The following is a 22,682-nucleotide window of genomic DNA, read 5'->3' on the forward strand; positions in this document are numbered from 1 at the left end:
CAAAAACCTGGACATGGATGTTTATACTAGGCTTATTCCTAACTGCCCACACTTGGAAGGAACCAAGATGTCCTTCAGCAGAAGAGTAGATAAATAAACTGTGATACATCCAGATAATGGAGTACTAGTCTGCACCAAAAGGAAATGAGCTACAAGCCATAAAAAGACAAGGAGAAACCTTAAATGCATGACTAAGGGAAAGAAGCCAGTCTGAAAAGGCTACATACTGTATGATTCCACTTATATTAGACATTCTGGAAAAGGCAAAACTATGGAGACAGCAAACAGGTCAGTGGTTGCCAGGGGGAGAGAAAGATGAACAGGCAGAGCACAGAAGTTTTAAGACAATGAAACGATTCAGTACGACCCCATAATGGTGGATATACGTCCTCATACATTTGTCCAAACCCACAGAATATACAACACCAAGAGTGAACCCCAATATAAAACTATATATTTGGGGTGATAATGATGTGTCAACACAGGTCCATCAATCGTCACCAATGGACTACTCTGATGCAGGTGCAGAGCACTGATGGGGTCTGGGGGCTTGTTATATGTGGGGTGAGGGTGGAAGGGTATATGGGAACTCTTTGTATTTTCAGCTTAACTTTGCAGTGAACCTAAAATTGATCTACAAAATAAAGTCTATTAAAAAAAACCCTGAGGGGGATAAAAGCCTAAATGCTAATAGTAATTGCCTGCAGATGATGAGATTATCAATGGCTCTTTCTGCACTTTCAACATTTTCTCCTTCACTTCCAGCCTGGGCTTATGCTGTTCTCCAGGCCTCCAATACTCTTACCCTCCTGTGCCCTGGGGAGCAGTATCTACTTAACCCTTAGGATTGAGTTTAGCTGGAATTTTCTCTGGGAAGTCTTCCCTGACCTTGTCTGTGCTCTGCAGAGCCTGGATCCCCACCAACGGGCACACATTCCATGGTCTTATGATTGTCTCTTACACCTCGTCTGTCTGCTTTTCCAGATATAAGTCTTTGGTGAGGAAGTCCGTCTTAGTCCTGTTGCCTCCCCAGCACCTAGTACAGCATCCAGTACAATCAATTCATGAAATTTGTTGAATAAACAAATATGAATTAAATCAGGACAAGTGTAGAGAAAAACAAAATACGCAGAACAAATCTCAGGGTGAAAGAACTGAAACTGTATGGTGCAAGTAGGGAATGGCCACCCCAATAGTTGTGGGGGCCCTGGAAGCAGATGGAGGCTGAGAGAGGAACAGACCCGTATGCTCAGGGGCAGTGACAAGAGCGGTATGTTGAAATGCAGGTCAGGACAGGGCGAAATAGATGTCCTTGATGGGTCCCCATGACTGGCGTGGTATTGAGAGTGCACGTCAGAATTAATAAGCCCATCGTGGAAAGAGGACCTGACTCTGGCTTCATTGGTGAGGGTCTCTCCTGTGTGAGTCAGTGGGTCCAGCAATGTCCATAATCCCCCCAGTACCAATCACTGCTGACGATCCACCAGTAGCTCTGAAAACACTTGCTTAAGAGTTCCTTCTAGGGACCGTTCCCTCTGCACGTGTTTGTTTGTTCCCTGATGGTGAGTTGAGCTGGGGAGAATACCGTCAATGAGATCATACCAGAGCCTTTCATTTCTGTACCTCATCATTCCAGGGAGCCCATCACCGATCAGCCAAGGACAATAACCCTTTCCATTACTACATATCCTATTTTTCTGCAAAACCAACACTATTTGAAAGTGGGGAGGAGAAGGAGAAAAGGAATAGAAAAAAACCCAAATGAACAAAGGCCTCTCTTGTTTCTTCTAATAAAAATCTCCCATCCGGCCAGTGCAACCTGGAGGCAGGTCTGCTCCTCCATACCCCCATCTCTCTCTCCCACTAGTGCAAAAACACCTCTCTGTCCTCCTAATCCTCAAGCAAAGCTCACACATTTGAAGAGCTTTTGGACACCCCTGGAAAACTCTGCAGTGCTCTATTTGCAGGCAAGGCCAGGATTATTCTGGGGTCAGCATCAGCCTCCAGTCTAGTCCCCAGCGCTGCCTACACAAAGCTCTGGATCTTATTTCAAGCATTCATCTGCTCCAATTTTGTCTCCTACCCGAGGTCTCAACCCTTAGCTGAATTACAATTAGTTGCCCTGAGGAGCCTGGAGGAGACTCATTTCAGAGGAAAATGCCTTCTGCTGGGCAGTGCCAATCCAGCCTATAGTTAGCATCTATGAATTTCAACTCTGAGCACTGCCTCTGCTCACATGGCCCAGAGAAATCTGTCTTTTATGATGGCCCATATTTGCTGTACTTTGGACAGGCCTCTCCATAGTTCTGAAATTGTTTCTCCCAGATCTCATTTTTAAAACAATCACTGCTGACTAAGTTTTCTTCCAAAGCTGCCTTAAGAATTCCTTCTCGAAACCAGAATAATGATTGCTTTTCTGAAAAATGCAGGTTGTGAAATCTGACAGCTGCTGTGCAGGACTGAGGGGCATGAGGTAAGAGGTGGCCGGCCTCTGGGTTGCACGCCTGATTCATTGAGAACAAGGGGCAACAATTAGGGGCCTTAGTTGTCACTCTCATCTGGGAAATGGGATAGTATCTCTTCTCTTCCCTATCTTATTAGGGTCTGGCAATGGCACCACATTGGATCAATATTTTTGCTCTCTAGAGAAAGAGATGCACTTGGAAAATGTCATTCTTAGGAAATTTACCTCTTCTTTCTCAAGACTGCCACATTCTTTTATTATTGGGGGGTGGGTGTGTCATGTTATTTTTATCACTGAGGAAATTGGGATATTAGAGGTGCAAACCATTATAGCCCAGGATTGGATGTGTTTGATAATGAGCTCTTTTTAGCAAGAACTCTGTTCTTTAATACAATGGAGAAGTAATTTATTGAGAAGTGTCCTTGGGGATAGAAAAGAATACTGCACTTCTGCAGATGTTTCTCATAACCAGCTGATGTGAAGAGGGACAGGCTGCCCCGGGAGGCCGGAGACCGGCTTCTCGTCCCTCCTCTACAACCAGCCAGCTGTGCGCTGTAGTGAAGCCTGTCCACTACTCCTCGGGTTTCCCACCTGTCAAATGAGCAGGCTGAATGATATCTGTGATTATCACACATTTTTAAGCAGTGCACCTCCTCTTAGTGAACACCTTTTCAGAAACCAAATACAGACCATGCCAGGAGAGGGAGCTGAACCCCCCTGCACTGGCGACATTCACCCTGCTGCTCACAGTGCTTCCTGAGGCATCCCTGGGCCCTGACTGCTCTGAGAGGCACACTGAAAGCCAGCAGCCTAGATGGTCTTGCGATTCTTTTCTAACTGAGCAGGGAGGAACACTTGTTTCTAATCCAGCTGATGTGTGGTTTATTCTACCTCTGGAGGACTCATGCGCCATGACACTCAGAGAGGGATCCTGCCACGTGGTGTGGGGTCCACCCCAGGACAGCTGGTGCTTCAGAACACAAGGGACAGGGACCTGAGGCTGAGCACAAAGATGCAGGCTGGCACCAGCCATGGAAGGGATGTCTGTGTCTTCCCCGGCCACGGCTGTCCCAGTGGTTGAAGACAACCCTGCTGCTCGTGTGGCTGTGTGTGTGTGTGTCTGCCACATATTTCCTTCCACCCTCCCTCCTTGTTCATGCATTCACCAAGTCACACACAGTTATGGAACCCCTGCTCTAGAGCACAAATGATCTAGTGAGGAGGACTGACAATAAACAGGCCAACAAACAGCCACGCAACTATGCAACTATACACAGAGAAGAGTGAGCGGTGCCGGGGGAGCCCCTGACTGAGGACGGCGTGAGAGGAGCCAGCTGTGGGAAGAGCTGGCAAGAGCACGTGCGGGCAGAGGGCACAGCGGGGGGAAGATCCTGAGGCAGGATGGAACTTGGCCTGCTTGAGGAGACAGGGCCCTGCTGTGGTTGGTACCTAGACGGCAAGAGTGGGTGAGCACAGCCCTGACTACTGCGGCCGTCGGGTTCAGGCAGCGAGCCCACTCAGAGCAGGCAAGCTGTAGCTCTGTCTTCCCTGTGGCAGAATGGTGTGGCAGATGCTGGAGAGGGACTCACTCAACACTTTCTCTAATGCACGTCTCCCTTCCCTACCTCTCTTCAAGAGGCCCCAAATCACAACACTTCCATTTCCAGGCATCCTGGCAGATAGGGTGCCTGGATGTCAGAGTTCTGGCCAAAAGTCTTTCCTGAATAAGAAGGCAAAATCTTGAAAAAGGAAGGCTTTGTTCTCTTTACCCTTCTTCCTGTCTGAAGGGCAGACTTGCCAGAGTATAGCAGCCATTTTGTGACCATGAGGGTGAGGAAACAGGAACAGAGAAGCCTGGTTCCTTGACAATAGCCTGAGGCAGCTGTACCCATTCTGGATCTTATTATGAAATGAATGAATGAATGAGCCCCTTACTTGTTTGAGCTATTGTTTATGGAGGTTTCTGTTATTTGCAGTTCAGTGCACTTCTACATTGATACAAACAGGATAAAAACAGAACCGACTTCATGGGATGTTGTGAGAACTAAATGAGATACTGCGCACAGGGCCAGGGTCACAGCCAGGTACACAGCAAGCATCATCCAATGGAGACCCATCTGCTGGTGCTGCTGGAGACGAAAACCTGCCACCCTTTGGCCAGTCACTGAATGGAGCGTGGGGGGCAAGAAGCTGGGTGGGGCGGGCCCTACCTCGATCACTGAAGTCATCAACCAGCACAATCTCGGCAATCAGCTCCGGGGGCGAGCGGTTCAGCACGCTGTGGACTGTGCGGAGGAGGGAGGACCAGCCCTCGTTGTGGAAGGGGATGATGATGCTGGTGTTGGGGAGCGTCTCCAGGTAGCGTTTGCCATTGCAGCTGGAGGGAGACACAGGGGACAGGAGACGACAGGTTCAGCTCTCATCTTGCCAAGAGAACTCCACAAGCACACGTTTTGGCTAGCTGCAAATGCCACTCCTTTCCAGCTTTTAGGGAATGCGTGAAAGCCAGGGACACCTCAGTTACTTTAGAACCTCCTTCCACTTAGCCTCCCGATTCCTGCACACACGGCAGACAGGGATATGTCTACAAGAACCCCCTGACTCTGTATAAGAGCAGTTACAAACAACGATAGCAGCACTGGGGTTTGGTGCCCTCCACGTGCTAACCTGTTCCAGCCTCAGTCGCTACAGGAACATGGTTACTCATCGTCGTGATGCCACGTGGAAGACAGCCCTTCAGTAACGCTCTGGCCTCTCTCCTCACTCACTGGCGGAGGAGAAACCATTTATACAGGAGTTTGGAAGAACAAACTGGGCTTCACTGGCTCAGCCCCCTCTGCTCTCCCTCCCTGGGCTCTGCTGGTAGGGGGCACATTTTTCCCTCTGCTCTCCACACCAGTCCCATGGTAAGCCCGCGAGTGGGAGGCCCTGCCCCTGTGGGCCTTTAACGTCATTGCAACACCCAAAAGAATGAACATAATCTCATCCTTAATATCATCAAATATCTAGCTGGTGTTCAAGTTTCCCATGTCTTCTATCTTTTTACAGTTGTTTAAATCAGGATCAAGACGAGGCCCACGTACTGCTGTTAGGCGATGCAACTTCTAAGTCTCTTTTCTCCTTACAATGTGTTTGCTGAAGAAACTGGGTCCTTTATGCTATCGCGTTTCCTACATTCTGCATTTTGCTGCTTGCATTCCTGTGGTGTCTCTGACCACGTTCCTCTGCCCACCCCTCTTTGGCTCCTGTAAATTGGTAGCTAGGTCTGGAGGCCTGAACTAATTTGGTGAGATATTCTGGCAACCTCTTCATAGTGGTGTGAGCCTCCTACAGGAAACACATACTGTCCAGTTGTCTTTCCTTTTGTGATGCTGGTGACCACTGATAATCAAGGCCTAAATCCTTCATTTCATCAGGGGTTTGCAAAATGGTGATACTCTTATTCTATCATTCTTCATTTACTGGCTGGGATACTATAATGAAGAAAAATTACCACATCAACTATTTGGTTGAGGTATAGGAAAGTACAGGAAAAGTACAGGAAAGATATGACATATTCTTGATTATCAGTTTTCAAAGAATGACTTGGTTTCCTACCATGTTTCAAAGATGGCCGATTATTTGTTTTCATTATGAACTCATAAATTTTCACATAATTGATATGTTTCAGTTAAGTATAAATATTATTATTCTTATTGGTTCCCAAATAATACCATCTTGAGCCCAAGAGAATCTTCTCAAGTTGGCTCCTAGTCCTTTGGATATGACCACAGAGTACTGATAACTTCCCTGCTTCCTGATAAAAGATTACAAAAGATTCTCCAGGCTTCACTTGTACACTTTCTGCCCCAACCTGGATCAGCCATTCTGCCAATAAACCCTGGCTCCTGATTGACATCAAGATCACCATCTGGATACTGTAATATGGGCGCTGAGGACATTCATTACTACTGGCTTGATTATGGTTTCTATGCCTTTACAGTGGTCAGAACTAGAAATGCTTTATTTTATTTATTTTTTTAAAAGATTTTATTTATTTGAGAGAAAGAGAGACAGAGAGAGAGAGCACAAGAAGGGGGAGGGCCCGGGAGACAAGCAGGCTCCCTGCTCACTACACAGGGCTCAATCCCAGGACCCTGAGATCATGACTTGAGCTGAAGGCAGACCCTTAACCAACTGAGCTACCCAGGTGTTCCAGAGCTAGAAATATATTTTAATACATACACCATGAATTCATGCTAAAGTTTTATATTTAACAGACAGGACTACAGAGTTTTACTGAATCTTAAATTTTATATTGTATGTCCTTTTAAATTGAGATATAATTCACATACCATAAAATTCAACATAAGATTCATTCCTTTAAAGTATATAATTCAGTAGTTTTTAATATACTCACAAAGTTGTACAACCATCACCACTATCTAATTCCAGAACATTTTCACTGCCCCCAAAATAAACTTCATATCCATTGGCAGTGACTACCCATTATCCCCTCACCTCAGTCCTTAGTAACTACAAATTTGCTTTCTGTTTCCATTGGTTTTCCTATCCTGGACATTTTATGTAAATGGAATCATATAATATGTGGCCTTTTGTGTCTGGCTTCTTTCAATGAATATGTCTTCAAGGTTCATCATTGTTGTAGTATCAGGACTTCATTCATTTTATGGCTGAATAATATTCCAATGCACAGATATACCATATTTTATCTATGTATTCATCAACTGATTGACATTTGAGTTGTTTCTACCCTTTGGCTATTATGAATAATGCTGGTACAAATGTTCATGTATAAGCTTTTGTGTATACATGTTTTCAGTTCTCTTGGGTATATACCAAGGAGTAGAACTACTGGGCCATATGGTACCTCCATGTTTAACTCTTGGAAGAACTGCCAAACTGTTTTCCAAAGTGGCAAGAACATTTTACATTCCCACTAGCAACCTATGAGTGTTCCAATTTCTCCACATTTGACCAACTCTCATTATTATCCACCTTTTAATTATAGCCATTCTAGTGGGTGTGAAGTAGTATCTCATTTGGTTTGATTTGCATTTTCCTAATGACTAATGATGTTGAGTATATTTTTCAAATACTTATTGGCCATTTGTATATCTTCTCTGGAGAAATGTCCAGTAAATATGTATTTCCTTTTTAGATTATTCTTACTAATGTATAGAAATATGATTGATTTTTGTATATTGAACTTGTATCCTGGAACTTGCTGAATGAGCTTATTCTACTAATTTTGTGTATGTGTGTATTCTTCAAGATTTTCTATATATAAGATAACATGGTGAGCAAATACAGTTTCACTTTTTCCAAGCTCGATGACTTTTATTTCTTTTATTTTTTTCTTGTCTAATTGCTTTGTCTAGAAACTCCAGTACAATGTTGAATAGAAGTGGCAAGAGCAGACATCCTTATTTTGATCCTGGTCTTAGGAGGAAAAGCTTGCAATCTTTCACCAATAAATATAATGTTAATGTGGGTTTTTCATAGATGTTCTTTATCAACTTGATGAAGTTTCCTTATATTCCTAGTTTGTTGAATGTTTTTATCATGGAAAAGTGTTGGATTTTGTCAAATGCTTTTTCTGCATCTACTGAAATGATCATATGGGTTTCATTTTTTATTCTATTAATAAAGTGTTTTACACTGATTGATTTTCATATGTTGAACCAATCTTGCATTCCTAGGATAAACCCTACTTGGTCATGGTGTATAATCCTTCTTACATATTGCTGAATTCGGTCTGCTAGTATTTTGTTGAGGATTTTTGCATCTACATTCAAAATGGATATTGGTCTATAGTTTTCTTGTGATGTCTTTGTCTGGTTTTATATATTTTATCTCTTTCGCTAAAAATCTAGGTTCTTAACATTGTTACTTATTTGCTTTTTCCTACAATATATAATTGTTTCAGAAAAGCAATTCTAATATCATTGCTAACACTCTGATTACATATAACTTGAGATTCCTTTTGTCCCTCACTTCTTTTTGTCTGTGGGGTACATTTCATTAGAGATATTAGGGATTTTCCCAGGGCCCAGAAGATGGGACCTGAGGACCAGGCAGGCCCAGAGGGAATGTCAAAGCTGTCTACTTTGTCTCCAGTCAGAAGCCAGGTATGGTAGGCAGATTAGCAGCCCAAAGATGTCTAAGCCTTAATCCCCAGAAGCTATGAGTATGTTACCTTACATGGCAAGAGTGACTTTGCAGATGTGGTTAAGGGTAAGAACCTTGAGATGAGTTTGAGGAGCCTGGATTACCCAAGTAGGTCCTATGTAACCACAGGTGTCCTTAAAGGTAGAGAACCTTTCTGGCTGGGTCAGAGAGATAAGAAGGAAGGAGTTGAGAAATGAAGTGTGAGAGGACTCAACTCACCATTGCTGGTTTTGAAGATGGAGGAAGGGGGTCATAAGCCAAGGAAAGTGGGCAGCCTTTAGAAGTTGGGAATGATCCTCAGCTGATGGCCAGCAAGAAAACAGAGTTTCACTTTTCATAACCAGTCTGCCAACAACCCAGATAAGCAAGATTCCCCCAGGGCCCTCAGAAGGGAATGCAGCCTGGCCAACACCTTGATTTTAGCCCAGTGAGACCCATGTTGGACTTCTGACTTGCAGAACTGTTAAGAATAACTTTGTGCTGTTTAAACTGCTGAATTTATGGTAATCTGCCAAGGCAGCTACAGAAAACTCGTACACAAAAGTCATCTTTGATGCCCTTTGCCCAGCCTGTAAACCTTATTTGCAAACACTTCAAAAGTAGAAGATTTCACAAAAAATCTTCATGGGTCTCACATGGCAGCAGTGGGCTGGAGTTGACAGTGGACACCCCTCTCCAAGGTGCAGGAGCTCTCTGAGTCCCCTCAGCTCCTACCACTCCCCACAGCCTTATACCAGAGCTGTTTCATTCCCTTACATTGCCTCCCAGGTCCCTGGAGACCTTTGAAGTTGACAGCTCATAAGTGAAACACATTTTGGGAGGGAGCTAGCTAGCTCCACAAGACTGGTAAGAAGTTTTTTTGGAGAAAATGTGGAACAACAAAATGTCTCCTTTTGTATGCCACTGCAGGACATTGTTAAACTGTCAAAATGCATCAGGGGCTCTCTGCAACTTACTTTGAAACATCTCAAAAAATAAAATAGACTGACAGATGGAGAGAGGGATGGACAGATATGTGATAAAGCAGGGAGAGAAATGCGAACCGCAGAATCTAGGTGGTGGGAACATGAGTGCTCAATGTGCAATTCTTTAAAAACTTCTCTGTATGTTTGGTAATTTTCAGAAAGAAACATTAGAGGAAAATGGGTCAGGGTCTACAGTCTCCTTAGATTCAAATTCTACCTCTGCTAGAGGCACCAAGGGAAGCTGGGGGTGGGGGGTGGGGACAGGAACGAACCCTTGGTGTCTGGCAGTGAGCTCAGCTCCAGCTGTGTGGACAGGACCCTCCCCCCCAGTTCTGCCAGTCCAGCTCTGCTGGACAAGTCAGTCTCTTTCCTCTTGAGACTGTGGGACTTCCTTCATGTCCTGTTTTCCTCCCTCATCTGGTTGGATGGTTTCTAGCCAGGCCTCATGCAGCAGCCCTCTTCTGGCCTTTTCCCCCCACCCTTCCCCCACCTCTAATCCCTTTGGTCCTGTCAGCCAGCTTTCTCTGGGCACCCGTCACCAACTTCATTATGTGGGTTTTCGCAAATAAACGAAAGCGCCTCTTTCTTAAAAATCCCTTTCCCTTGACTCGGCTGGGTCGTCTGTGGCCAAGAAAGACAGCGGTATCTAGTTTGCTGCAGAGGTTCCTGCCTTCCATCCAATTTCACAGGAGGCTCGTTCGATTGAAGCAGGGTTGGGGGGGGGCAGTTAGCAGTAATAAGTTGCCTGGAGTCCATGGGGTGAAATACAATAGAGCTACTACCCCACAGAGAGGCCTGGCTCTCTCAAACTCCAGGCTGGGCCCCACGGCCTGCCAGCAGACACACAAACACCATCACATAGTAAGGGAAATAAAAATGCCACAATAGACTAAATTCACTTCTAATTTGATTCAATCATGGAATTACGGATTATTCAGAACTCAAATGAAAGGCTCAGCTTGGATCATAGCCTTGAACATGTACCTTTTTTTTTTTTTTTTTTTTAAAGATTTTATTTATTTATGTGACAGAGAGACAGCCAGCGAGAGAGGGAACACAGCAGGCGAGTGGGAGAGAAAGAAGCAGGCTCCCAGCGGAGGAGCCTGATGTGGGACTCGATCCCACAACGCCGGGATCACGCCCTGAGCCGAAGGCAGACGCTTAACGACTGCGCTACCCAGGCGCCCCTGAACATGTACCTTTATTAGGGGGCCTGGGGATTAGTCTTCTTCTCTCTCCTCTCTCCATCCACTCATTTATTTACTAAATAAACACACAACAGCACTTTGACTTTTGCCATGGGCACTAGTCATTAGTTTGGTTCCAGCTTAGTAGAGGCTCTCTGTTTAAATACAAAATTGTCTGACATGCTGAAATCAATCTCTCCAGAATCCAGCAGGAAGCTTGGTGCCACAGACAAGCCCACAGGCCACCTTCTTGTAGGGGCACTCGTGCAAGAAGCCGTGTTGGTCCTCTTCTCAAGAGGCCTCGGGTCCCAGCAGGAAGAGGAGGCCTGGGGATGGTGGGGAGGAAACAGAAGGCCCCCACCTGCACTGACACCCCCATCTTAGCAGTCCTCTTTAAGACCCGTCTGCATGTTGTGTCTTGAGATTTCACCGCTGGATGGTGGAGTTATGCCCAGTGCTTTGGTGTATGATAAGCATGAGGCATCCCTGTGCCCGATGCCTTTAGAAAGTGGCCATAGAGAATGTAGTCTCCAGGAAGGGAAACTAGGGCACAATATTCCCAACATAAGGAGCCTGGGTTCGGCCATGTCCAGACAGGAACAACTTTGCCTTCCAGCGGTTCATTGTGCCTGATGGTTTCCAGAGCACTTGTCGTTCTCTCTCCTCTAATCTGTACCAACCTCAGGGAGGGAGGAGAACCAGGAAGGGCTAATCCCATTTTCCTCAGAAGGAAAACAGGGCCCAGAGAGGTAAGGACCTAGATCCAGGACTCAAATCTAGCTGGTATTTGTTTAAAATAACACTTATTTTAGCCATTCTAACAGGTGTAAAATGATATCTAATGGTGGTTTTAGTTTGCATTTCCCTGATTACTGATGTCGAACATCAATTCACACCTGCTGGAATGGCTGAAACAGAAAACACAAGGAATAACAAGTGCTGGCAAGGATGTGGGGAAAAAGGAACCCTCTTGCTTTGCTGGCGGGAATGCAAACTGGTGCAACCACTCTGGAAAACAGCATGGAGGTTCCCCCCAAAACTAAAAATAGAATTACTATAGGATCTGGTAATTCCACTACTGAGTGATTACCCAAAGAAAACAAAAACACTAATTCGAAAAGATATATGCCCCCCCCCCATGTTTACTGCAGCATTATTTACAAAAGCCAAGATATGGAAGCAGCCCAAGTGTCCACTGACAGACAATGGAATATCATTCAGCCACAATAAAGAATGAAATCTTGCCATTTGCAACAACAGGGATGGACCCAGAGGGTATAATGCTGAGTGAAACAAGTCAGAGAAACACAGATACCATATATTTTCATTCATACGTGGGATTTAAAAAATAAAACCAACAAAAATAAAAAGAGACAAACAAAGAACAGACTCTGAACAATAGAAAACAAACTGATGGTTACCAAAGGGGAGGTGGGTGGGGGCGGGTGAATAGGTGATGGGGATTAAGAGTACGCTTACCGTGATGAGCACCGAGTCATGTAGAGAATTGTTAAATCACTACGTTGTGCACCTGGAACTAATGTAACACTGTATGCTAATTATACTTGAATAAAAAAATACCACAGTGTTTTTCTTGATGACAAAAGTGGTAACTGCTCAGGGATAAAAGTCTAAAAAGCACAGAAAGGCTAATGAACAACTGGTAACAACAGCAACATCCTGACACTTGGGGCTGACCTCTGCTAAACATTTAGGGACTGTCTTCTTCTGCAAGCTTCTCTGAAAATGTATTTGTTTCCATGACATGGCACACGGCAAACCCACTTGATGGTGATGCCCTCTCGCCTCAAGATTTCTGGTCCCAATGGCACCACAAAAGATTTCAGTGCTTACAGCTAGACCTGAGTGAAAAACAGCCTGTCCCTTGCACAGGCACATCCGTCATCACCTGGTTTGCAGTCTGACGGGGTCCTACCCCCAGTTACACATGCACAGTGTGAGGACAACGGGCATGGCTGGTGGTGTTCCCTGACCCACTGTGAAACAGCAAAAAGAGGAGAAACAAAGTGAACGTGCATCAACAGGGAAAGATTAAATACATGATGAATGTCTCAAACTACTGATAAGCAGTTAAAAGTAAGCTGGAAGATGAAAATGATAACAACAGAAAATATCTGTTAAGGATCTCCATTTGTCAGGCATTGTTCTAAGCACTTTATATGCACAAAGTCATTTTGCTTCATTTATTTTATTTTATTCATTTATTTCGTCTCTTTCGAGGTAGAGACTATCATTACTCCCATTACAAAGAGGAGGCAACCAAGCACAGAAAAGCTAAGTAACTTGCCGGAGGTCAAACAGCTGGTGAGGGCAAGAGCCTGGACTGGAACCCATCTGCCCTTTATACATGTTAATACTTTCATATGGATAATGTAGCAATGATATTAACTGTACAGGCAAAAAGAAGAATGAAGAGATAAAAGACAAAAACTGAGGGAACTAAGTAGGAGTCTGACACCCTGGCTTCTAGTTTCTGCTCTGCCATCCAACAATCCAAGCCCCCTCTCTTCTTGCTGGATCTCAGGTTCCCCTCATGCTAATAAGGGAACTGGAGAGATGCAATTATCAAGTCTCAGGCACCTGTTCTGTATTCTTTCTCCTTCTTTGGTAACAGCATCCTGATTTTCCTTGAGTAATCTTCCACCCCTCAATTCTGTAGGGTTCAGGGGGAGGTCCTTGCCTTGCCGTGAGGGTGGGCAAGGGAGCCTGGCTCAGCCAATCAGAAAACTGCATCTCTCCAACCACAGTGACAGTGCAGGGATGGGCACCTGTAAATCAGAGTACATCTTGGCTAAGAGAGAGACCGGCTCTTTTCTGCTGAAATTGAACATGGGAGGATATAAGTCTGGTCTGTTTGGGGCCACCATGTGTGTTCCCTCTCTTAAAATGCATTTAACGGAGTAGAAAATAGAGCCAAGAGTTGGAGAGAGGTTCCTACTGGCATCGTTTAGGGACTCGGATCCAGCTATAGCTGAAGCCAAGCTCTGCTCCTGGCCTTTTCAGTTACGTGAGTCAATACGTTTTCTTAAGTCAGTCTGAGTTAGGTCTCTGTCACTCGTCACTAAAAGAATCCTTGCTGTTATAACTGGATCATCTCTAAGCCCTCTTAATCAAATGAATCTGTTTTGGAACTAAGGATGGCTTCTGAAGGACAGAGGCAGAAATAGTCCCCCAGGTCACCTCTGATCTGCAGAGGGCAGCCTCTGTCTACCACTGCAGAATTCTGCTCATCATTGACTGGGAGAAAGGGCCTGGGCCGAGGGCCATTGTGAGGATGGGAGGCAGTGGGACGACTGGGAGATAACTGAGCCCATCTGTGGCTAAGCAGCCCCCAATTTAATTTTCCCTGAAGGATTCTGAGCTCTTGGGACACAAAGACAGATCTAATATACTGGCCCTTAAGATGCCCCCTCAGGGTTTAATGCTGGAGCACTAGAATATGAAAGGAAGTCAAAATCAAAGGAAAGCATTTCAAAAATCTCTCCCAGTCAACTTTGAATAGAACAATCCAATCATTTTGAAGGGAATTATAAAAGACATTTAATTCGCTAGCATAGGACACTATCCACAGACCCAGCGGAAATGCAAGTCAATTGAACAAACCTGATGTTGTATGTGTCTAAGGGAGCAAAAAGTGCTCTCGACCTGAGCTCAAATCCTGACTCTGCCATTCTGTAGCCATGACACCCAGGGGTAGGATTCCACCCTTGCTGAGCCTCAGTTTCTTATTTGTGAAATGGGGATGGTAATACCACGAGAATGTCAGGATAACTAGGTGAGACTGTACATTTAAAACAGCCAGATGGAGGGAGTGGCTAGCTCTGTCCTTGGAGATGGGTAAATGCGGAGAGGAACTCACAGCAAAAGAATGCTCCTGATTTCAATTCTCTTGGAATCAGGGATGGACATTCCAGAGAAAGGCACAGGGCTTTAGTAAGGCCTGAATAAGATTTTCGCTCTTGTAGACATGCATCCCATTCTTGGTACCCCAGGCTTTAGCCAGCTCACGGCTCAAAACATTCTCATTTGCTCACTCCCTCAATCACGCATGTATTCAAGAAATGTTTACTGAGCACCTATGTGACAGATACTATGCTAAGCCCTGGGATTACACTGGTGAGGAACGAGTCACTGTCCCTAAGGGATACAGAGTTGAATGGGGGGGGGGGCAGACAAATAAATAAGCAGTAACAAATTATGATAATTTTTCCCGCCTCCCTGCATGTGGCTGTGAGGAGAGAGCAGAATGAAAATGGCCTAGAAAGACAAAGCATGAAGGTATTATGAGTCGTGTAGCCTTGCGCCCAGCCCTGCGCCTTGCCAACAGGGAGGAGGTGATTAATGGTTGCTGGGCTGGGCTGGACTGGAGTAGGAAGGGCCTAGTTCAACCCTTTTGTTTTCCAAGTATGGAGGTGAGGCTTACAGAGGCTGCATGGAGATCCCAGCCCACATGGCCAGTGGCTACTGGACTGGTTGCTGGGGCTGGTTCTTCAGTTTAGACACAACACAAAGAGGAAAGCCTTTGGAAACCTGGATGTAAAGAATAAATCTGAATCATACAGAGTTTCAAGGAGCTGGTGTCTGCTGTCATGTTCCAAGTGCTACCCGGGGGCTTTGGCAGGTCTGTGGGCAGCTGGACCGTGCAGCCGAGAGAAGTGGGTCTCTGGGGGTTTTGATGAACTTCAGCATAAAAACTACCGCTGGTAGGAATGTGGATGCTTTCAGTCTGCTCGTTCATGCCCTTTCAATGTTTGTTTACATTTATCAGAAGTAGTTTGTGTGGACGTGGAGCCGAAAAGACCAACTACGAGTTGCATAACCTTTGGCAAGTTACCAAACCTCTGTGAGCCTCAGGTTCTTCCTTTTTTTTTTTTTTTTTTTTAAAGATTTTATGTATTTATTTGACAGAGAGAGAGCACAATCAGGGGCAGCTGGAGAGGGAGAAGCAGACTCCCCGCTGAGCAGGGAGCCCGATGCGGGGCTCAATCCCAGGACCCTGGGACCATGACCTGAGCTGAAGGCAGACACTTAACGACTGAGCCACCCAAGCACCCCAGTTTCTTCCTTTTTTAAAATGGGCCTGTTTCCTCCTTTTTAAAATGGACTTGCAGGGGCACCTGGGTGGCTCAGTTGGTTAAGCATCTGCCTTTGGCTCAGGTCATGATCTCAGGGTCCTGGGACTGAGGCCTGCGTTGGGCTCCCTGCTTGGTAGGGAGTCTGCTTTTCCCTCTCCCTCTGCCCCTTCCTTCTGCTTGTGCTCACTCAAGCTCTCTCTCAAATAAATAAAATCTTTAAAAGAAAATGGATTTGCAGGTATGAGCTGAGAAGTGAATAGGAGAGGAACATCTTGAAGCTCTGCAAACATAAGGGTGCATCAAGTGCCATCTTGGTCCAAAAAGAAACATCTGTGCTGATCAGGTCAATCGTGGTATCCCCCCCTTGGCCAGGCCTTCTATGCCTGAGGAAGGCTAAAGGAAGGAGTCCTGGGTGGGCCCCATGACCACACTTCCTTGGCCATGATGATGGTGCTGCGTAGGGGCAGAGCCCTGACCCAAGGACAGCCAATGCATCAACTTGCCAGTGGTCAAGAGTCTAGCACGAAATGTGCCTAAATGGGTGCCAGGCCAATCAAATTCTTTCTCTTTCTTGGAGATGCACCTTGATGTATGGAAAGGGAGTCCAGAGTCAATGAGGGAAGCAGACATAGAGCTATACAGAGAAGAGCCAAGACCTCCTGACTGATGGATCCTAGACATTTCTGCTGTTGAGAGGGTTATAAGAGACTCTGGTAGCGAGACTTGGAAAGATCTTCCCATTTCAGGCACTGGGAGGCTTGGCCATGCCTTGGCTCCACCTCCTCCTCCCCGAGAGCCTTGCTGGCTTTTCCCACATTCCAACTAGCTACATTCCCTTTTCCCTTCATTGGCCCTGCCTCCTTGCAGGAGATTGCCCCATCAGTTAAAGTAACCTTGTGGCCAAGAAGTCCATCCTATTCCCAAGTCCATTCTCAGAAAAGAAAAACAAAACAAGCATCCAAAAGTCATACTTGAGCTGGATGAAGTGTTCTTATTTTTTTAAAAATTAATTTGAAAAGATTAGACCCTTACAGAATTAAGATTTCTAAACTCCAGAAATAACGCTAATATGGAAATTGGGACTTTCAGGTCATGGACACTTGAGGCTGCTGGGGCACACTGTATGTTTCACATGATTAGTGATGCCCTACCAATCCTGTGCCCACTGGGCCACCATGGCATCATGAGCAATTATCCGCGACCCATGGGGTTTTACCACCACCGTGCTCTATACACTATATAGCGAATTGTTCTTCAGTGAATATAAGGGTGAGTTGTATGTGTTTTTGTAAGGGAATGATCATTTGAAAAAATCCTTGGGGAGTGACTCTGTTGTTTAAAGCTCTCAGTGTTTGTACTCTTAGATAAACAATCTTCTTCTAGAAATGGAGGCACCATTTTAGCACCTTCTCATGGGAGTCCAATCAACAGACCCTCCTCTGCCAAACAGATGCTAGTTTTGGGTTTCCCACTGACCGGATGGGCCTTTGGGAGTTGGTTTGTGTGTCTTGGGGGGAGGCAGAAGCCAGGATCTCTTTGGGTTGAGGAGGAAGGCCAACTACTGCATAGCTTCAACATGAAAAGCCAATGAGAATCACTGAATAGGAAGGCCGGAAGGGCCTGAAGGTCACCTTGTTTGCACTCCTGATTTTACAGATGAGGAAACGGAGGCCCAGAATGGGGAGGGACCCTCCCAGAGTCACAGAGTGAGATGACATACCGATTATCTCAAATAGTAGCTCATGAGAAAGGGTACTTCCTGAAGTGGCAACAGCAGGTGTGTAAGGGAAGTCGCACGGGCTGAAGAGACCCTAGATCTGGGTCCAAATCCCACATCTGTCATTTAGTAGGGGTCACCTTGGGAACCTAAGCCTCCAGTTTCCACTTGGCTAAAATGGGGATATAATTCCTTCCTACTGAGGCTGTCACAAGGAATGAAAGAGATACCACAGGTGAATACACCTGGTATAGCATCTGGCTCATAAATGTGAGTTTCCACCTGCCAGAGGCCACAGTGTAGGTCATTTTCCAGTAAATGGCTTAGGTTCAGTATTCTAGTGTTTTTCCCTCTCTATGTTGTATAAAGGACAGTCTCTTATAATAAAACGTTCTCAGTAAGACTATGTCCAATGGGCTCTGGAGACACCAAGAAGCTAAGAGGAAGTTATAAATAGCTCCAGGCTCTGGAACAAAAGGAAGAAACTGGGTCTTAGTGGGCAGAGTGTGAAAAACTTCTGTCCCCCCATCCTCCCTCCAGATGCAGATCTGCGCCCTCTCCTGACACAACCCAACAGCAAGCCTTCCCTCCTCAGCTGGGGCTTGGCTCCCAGCCCTTCTCCACACCTCTCTGGGGGATGGGATAGGTGCTGGCTCTCTCTTAACAGTCTGGCTGGAATCAGACGAGCCAGAAGATTAGTGTGACAACATGTGCCAAGGCTGACGTCTTTATGAAGGTCCTTTTCCATTCAGGGAGGCTTTGCTAGAAGCCAGCTGCACCCACCTGCTCTTCCACTTCTCAACAGACAGCTCGGAGAATCGCAAAGGTTTATTATTACTACTTACGCACCCTGCACCGTCCATTCATCACCAGTGTGGCAGCCCCTAACCCACACCAGCCTTCAGATACAAGCAATATTTGCAAGCATCTTGGTCTGTGCTATCTTTTGCTTCCCTTTTGAACTCACATTTTGGAAAGCCCTACGTTCAGACCATATCTAGTTTTAAGACAGTTATGAAAACAACAAATAAATTTTTAAAAGCACACAGAAAAATCCAATGGTTTCTTTACACAGCTGTCCCACATGACAAAGCTGGTCCTCCCACAGATGGAACACGCCACGTAGTCCACGTGCTCCAACTTTCAACACAGGCTGACAGCGGGAAGAACTCTGGTTAATCGATACGGAATGTAAGGTCAAGGTACCCAGAACAAGCAGCAGGAAATAACCATCAGAAGGACCACACTTCAGATCCCGGGTAAATGCCAACTGCCAGGCAAACATCATTAGGGGGAAATGGGCTTCAATAACAAGATTCTTGATGATTCACGAAAGAGGAAAAAAGAAAAAGCAAAAATGTAAAGATATGTGTTCAAGGATATTGTTGCCTCCTGTGTCTAGAGACAGAGAACTGGAAGAAACAATCTGTATGCCCATCAACAGAGTAATGGTTACATAGGTTAGATTCTTATGGAATATTACACGGCTGTTAGAAATGTCTTGGAAACATGACCATCAAATAATAAGTAAAAAAAGCTACTTGTAGAATAAAATATGTATAGTACAACCACATTTTTGTAAAAAAGACCCTAAAACCCCCAAACAAAAAATGAACCCCTTCATTTATGTTGCATAAACAAAGGGAAAAAAAAACTACAGAGAGCTAAACTGTTAGCATTCACTACCTGGGCAGGTTTAGGATTGGAGGTGGGTGGTGGTGGTGGGAATACTACTGATTTTTCCCCCCAAGAAAGGTGTGGAGCAGGTTTACAATCAGGAGTGAATGATGTCTTATTCTATTTATTTATTTTTAAAGGTTTATTTATTTATTTGAGAGACAAAGAAAGAGAGAGAAAGAGAGCAAGAAAGCAAGAGAGAGAGAGTGCACAAGTGGGGAGGAGAGGCAGAAACAGGCTCGCCGCTGAGCAAGGAGCCCGCCGTGGGGCTTGATCCCAGGACCCCGGCATCGTGACCTGAGCTGAAGGCAGACGCTTAACCAACTGAGCCACCCAGGCTTCCCTGTGCTATTTAGCTCCGCGGAGCTGCTCTGCTGGTCTTACCACCACACTGCCCTGGATGCCATCTTGATGAAGGGGGAGAACTGATCGTCACCTTAACTCACAGTCATCATTCTCGTTTTCCTTAAACCCTTTGAAGGCCAGCACCACTGAGAGATCAAACCCATGTCTGTAACCAGTTTTACTGAGTGTTATCTGTCTGCTCCTGGACAAGCACGTATTAGCTTCAGCGTGGTGAGTGAAACACAACCTGAGTCATCTGTTGGTTTTGTTTATTTATATCTATCTCACCAACCCTGCTCGCCATGCCTGGTCCAAGAACCTTCATGCAACAAAGGATTAGAATTTAAAAACATCTCCCTCCTTCTCTGCGAGGAAGGGGTCTCGGTCTGTGTGTGAGGCAGCAGAAACAGCATATGCTTGGAGCCAGGTTTGAGTCTTCCCTGCTCTCTGCTGGCTGAGCTCATCTGAGGTCCAGCCTGCGCATCTGTAAAATGGAGCTAGTGATCCCCGTGACATACAAACAATTTCAGAGAGGCTGGAATCACAAAGAGTTATAATAGTGTATTTTTTTGTAAACGAGAAGACAGTGTTGGAACATTAAGAAAAAAAATATCACGCAAAAACCTAAAAGTTGGAAGAAGTAAAACGAGGCTGGTAAAGTGCTCAACTCCACGCTTGGCACACAAGCACTTGAAAAATGGGAGACATTGTTACTATTCACGGAGAACACAGCATCCGTTTCTAGAAGATTCAGAAAATGCATTGGTCTTGGGCGCCTGGGTGGCGCAGCGGTTAAGCGTCTGCCTTCGGCTCAGGGCGTGATCCTGGCGTTATGGGATCGAGCCCCACATCAGGCTCCTCTGTTGTGAGCCTGCTTCTTCCTCTCCCACTCCCCCTGCTTGTGTTCCCTCTCTCGCTGGCTGTCTCTATCTCTGTCGAAAAAATAAAATCTTAAAAAAAAAAAAGAAAATGCACTGGTCTGCAGAAATGATAAAAGAACAGAAACCACACATCAGCTCATGTGGATGTCCAGTGGTTTTTGCCTAGCAAAAATTGTAGGGGATATATGCCCATTTGATTTTTTAGTTGACATGCAGCCGATTTTGCTTACAAGCTATCTAACTCTGTAATTTCAACCCAGGGGCTGAATTCACTGAAATCTGTTTTTAAAATTATAGAAAAGAAGTTAATTTGAGAGATTTTATTGGCTGCCATTTTATTTTAAAGCTTATGAGCAACTTTAAATCCCGATATTAGGTCTGATAGATCAATAACTATTGTCTTGAAAGAAACACTGCTGTTGAGAAGGGATTCAGGTCATTTCAGAGGAGAACTGATTTAAGCCTCCTGAAAAATCAGTCATGCTCCAAAGAAATCTGGACTTTTTCCTTTCTCAGCTCACAAATCACTCAGGCTACAACCCTGCTTTCCATCCTCCTGTCCCTACCTACACAACTGCCTTGCTACCAACCTGCCAAACCAGGGACTCCTCATCCCTCCCGGACTGAGCATCTCGGGGGTGCTCATCTTACACTCAAGTTCTCCATTACGAACTGTCAACCAAGCTGACTCCCGCACACGAATCATGAGGAAAAGGGTGAAAACTGTAAAAATACATACTAAATACGTCTTCCGAGCCTGTCACTGTTCTATGGAGGGTCTGACAAACCTCTCAGCACCGTGGCAGTTGGGACAAGGGTGGGTGCAGACTCCGGGCATTCGGTTCCATTGCAGGGGTGGGAGGAGGTGTGCACGGCCTCTGCCATGACCCGCACACGGCACACAAAGTCCGTCGTCCCGCACACCACACCACAGCCGATCTTGGATCATTTTTAGATTTACTATCCATTATGCCTCAGGCATTTCTTGCTATTCAAGGAAAGCAAGTTAATTAAAACCACAGTAACACAGAGCAACTCAGAAAAGGATCCCGTCACCATTTCCATTTTTCACAACACAAACGGCACCCTTTACTAAACTGCCTACTTGACCTCGTCATTTGGATGTTTAATGACGTCTTAAACTTGACAGAAATAAAAATCTTCATTTTCCCCAAATCTGCTCTTCTCAAACAAAGCCTTTGTTTCTGTAAATGGCAACTCCATCTTCCCAGCTGCTCTGGCCAAAAACCTTGGCATTATCTCCGTCTCTTCTCTTCTTTCATATCCATATTGTCTATAAGTAAATCCTGTCATCTCCACCTTCAAAGTATATCTAGAATGCGGTCACTGCTTCTCTGCTACTTCTCTGCCACCGTGCTCTGAGTCACTGTCGCTCTTCTCTGCCCGGCTGTAATAAATTCCTAACTGGTTTCCCTGCTTCCACCATTGGCCGCCTACAGTCTGTTCTTAACATAGCAACTGAAGTGATCCACTGAAAAGGAAAATCGGATTATGTCTCTCTCTGCTCAAAACTCTCCAGAGCTTCCCATCTCACTCCCTTTGGTAAAAGCCAAAGCCCCATGTGGCCCTGACATCTCTCCAGCCTTGCGTCCCATCACTTTTCTCCTGGCTCATTGGGCTCCACCGGCCAAGCATGATGGCCCCAGGGCCTTTGCACTTACCTGTTTCCTCTGCCTGCAGAGTTCTTCCCCCAGTTAACTGCCCTGCTGGACCCCTCATTTCTTCGTATCTCTGGTCATATGTCATCTTATTAGAGAGGCCCCCCCTCCACCAACGAAATAAAACCCATCCCATTCCCATCACTTTCTCTACCCCTTACTCTGCCTCTTTACATTTCTTATATCTATTCATCACCATCTGAAAAAATAATACATTTATTTGTTTATGACCTCCTCCACCCAGTAGAATGTAAGCTCCAGGAAAAAAGGAAATTTTGCTTATTTTGTTCATTGCTGTTTCCCCAGGGAGTAGTCCATACAATAAGCACACATGGTAGGCACATGATAAATATTTGTTAATGGATGAATGAATGAATGACTTGCAGAGGCAGTTTGAAGTGACTAATAGGCTTGGGATCTCCATAAGGCAGGAACTGACACTTGATCATTTTAGTATAAATGAGTAGGGGCTAGCTATATTTTAGGTGGGCTACAGACTG

General features: G+C 45.3%; 1 protein-coding gene across 1 annotated transcript in view; it reads right to left on the minus strand.

Moving 5' to 3' along the window:
- Positions 1–22,682, minus strand: part of GALNT10 (polypeptide N-acetylgalactosaminyltransferase 10) — a 218,049-nt gene that overhangs the window by 84,519 nt on the left and 110,848 nt on the right. The window contains exon 4 of the mRNA XM_040630382.1: positions 4,675–4,841. Within this exon, the coding sequence (XP_040486316.1) occupies positions 4,675–4,841 (167 nt within the window). The remainder of the gene's footprint in view (positions 1–4,674; positions 4,842–22,682) is intronic.

This window comes from Ursus maritimus, unplaced genomic scaffold (genome assembly GCF_017311325.1).
Source record: "Ursus maritimus isolate PB19 unplaced genomic scaffold, ASM1731132v1 scaffold_15, whole genome shotgun sequence".
Taxonomy (NCBI): Eukaryota; Metazoa; Chordata; class Mammalia; order Carnivora; family Ursidae; genus Ursus; species Ursus maritimus.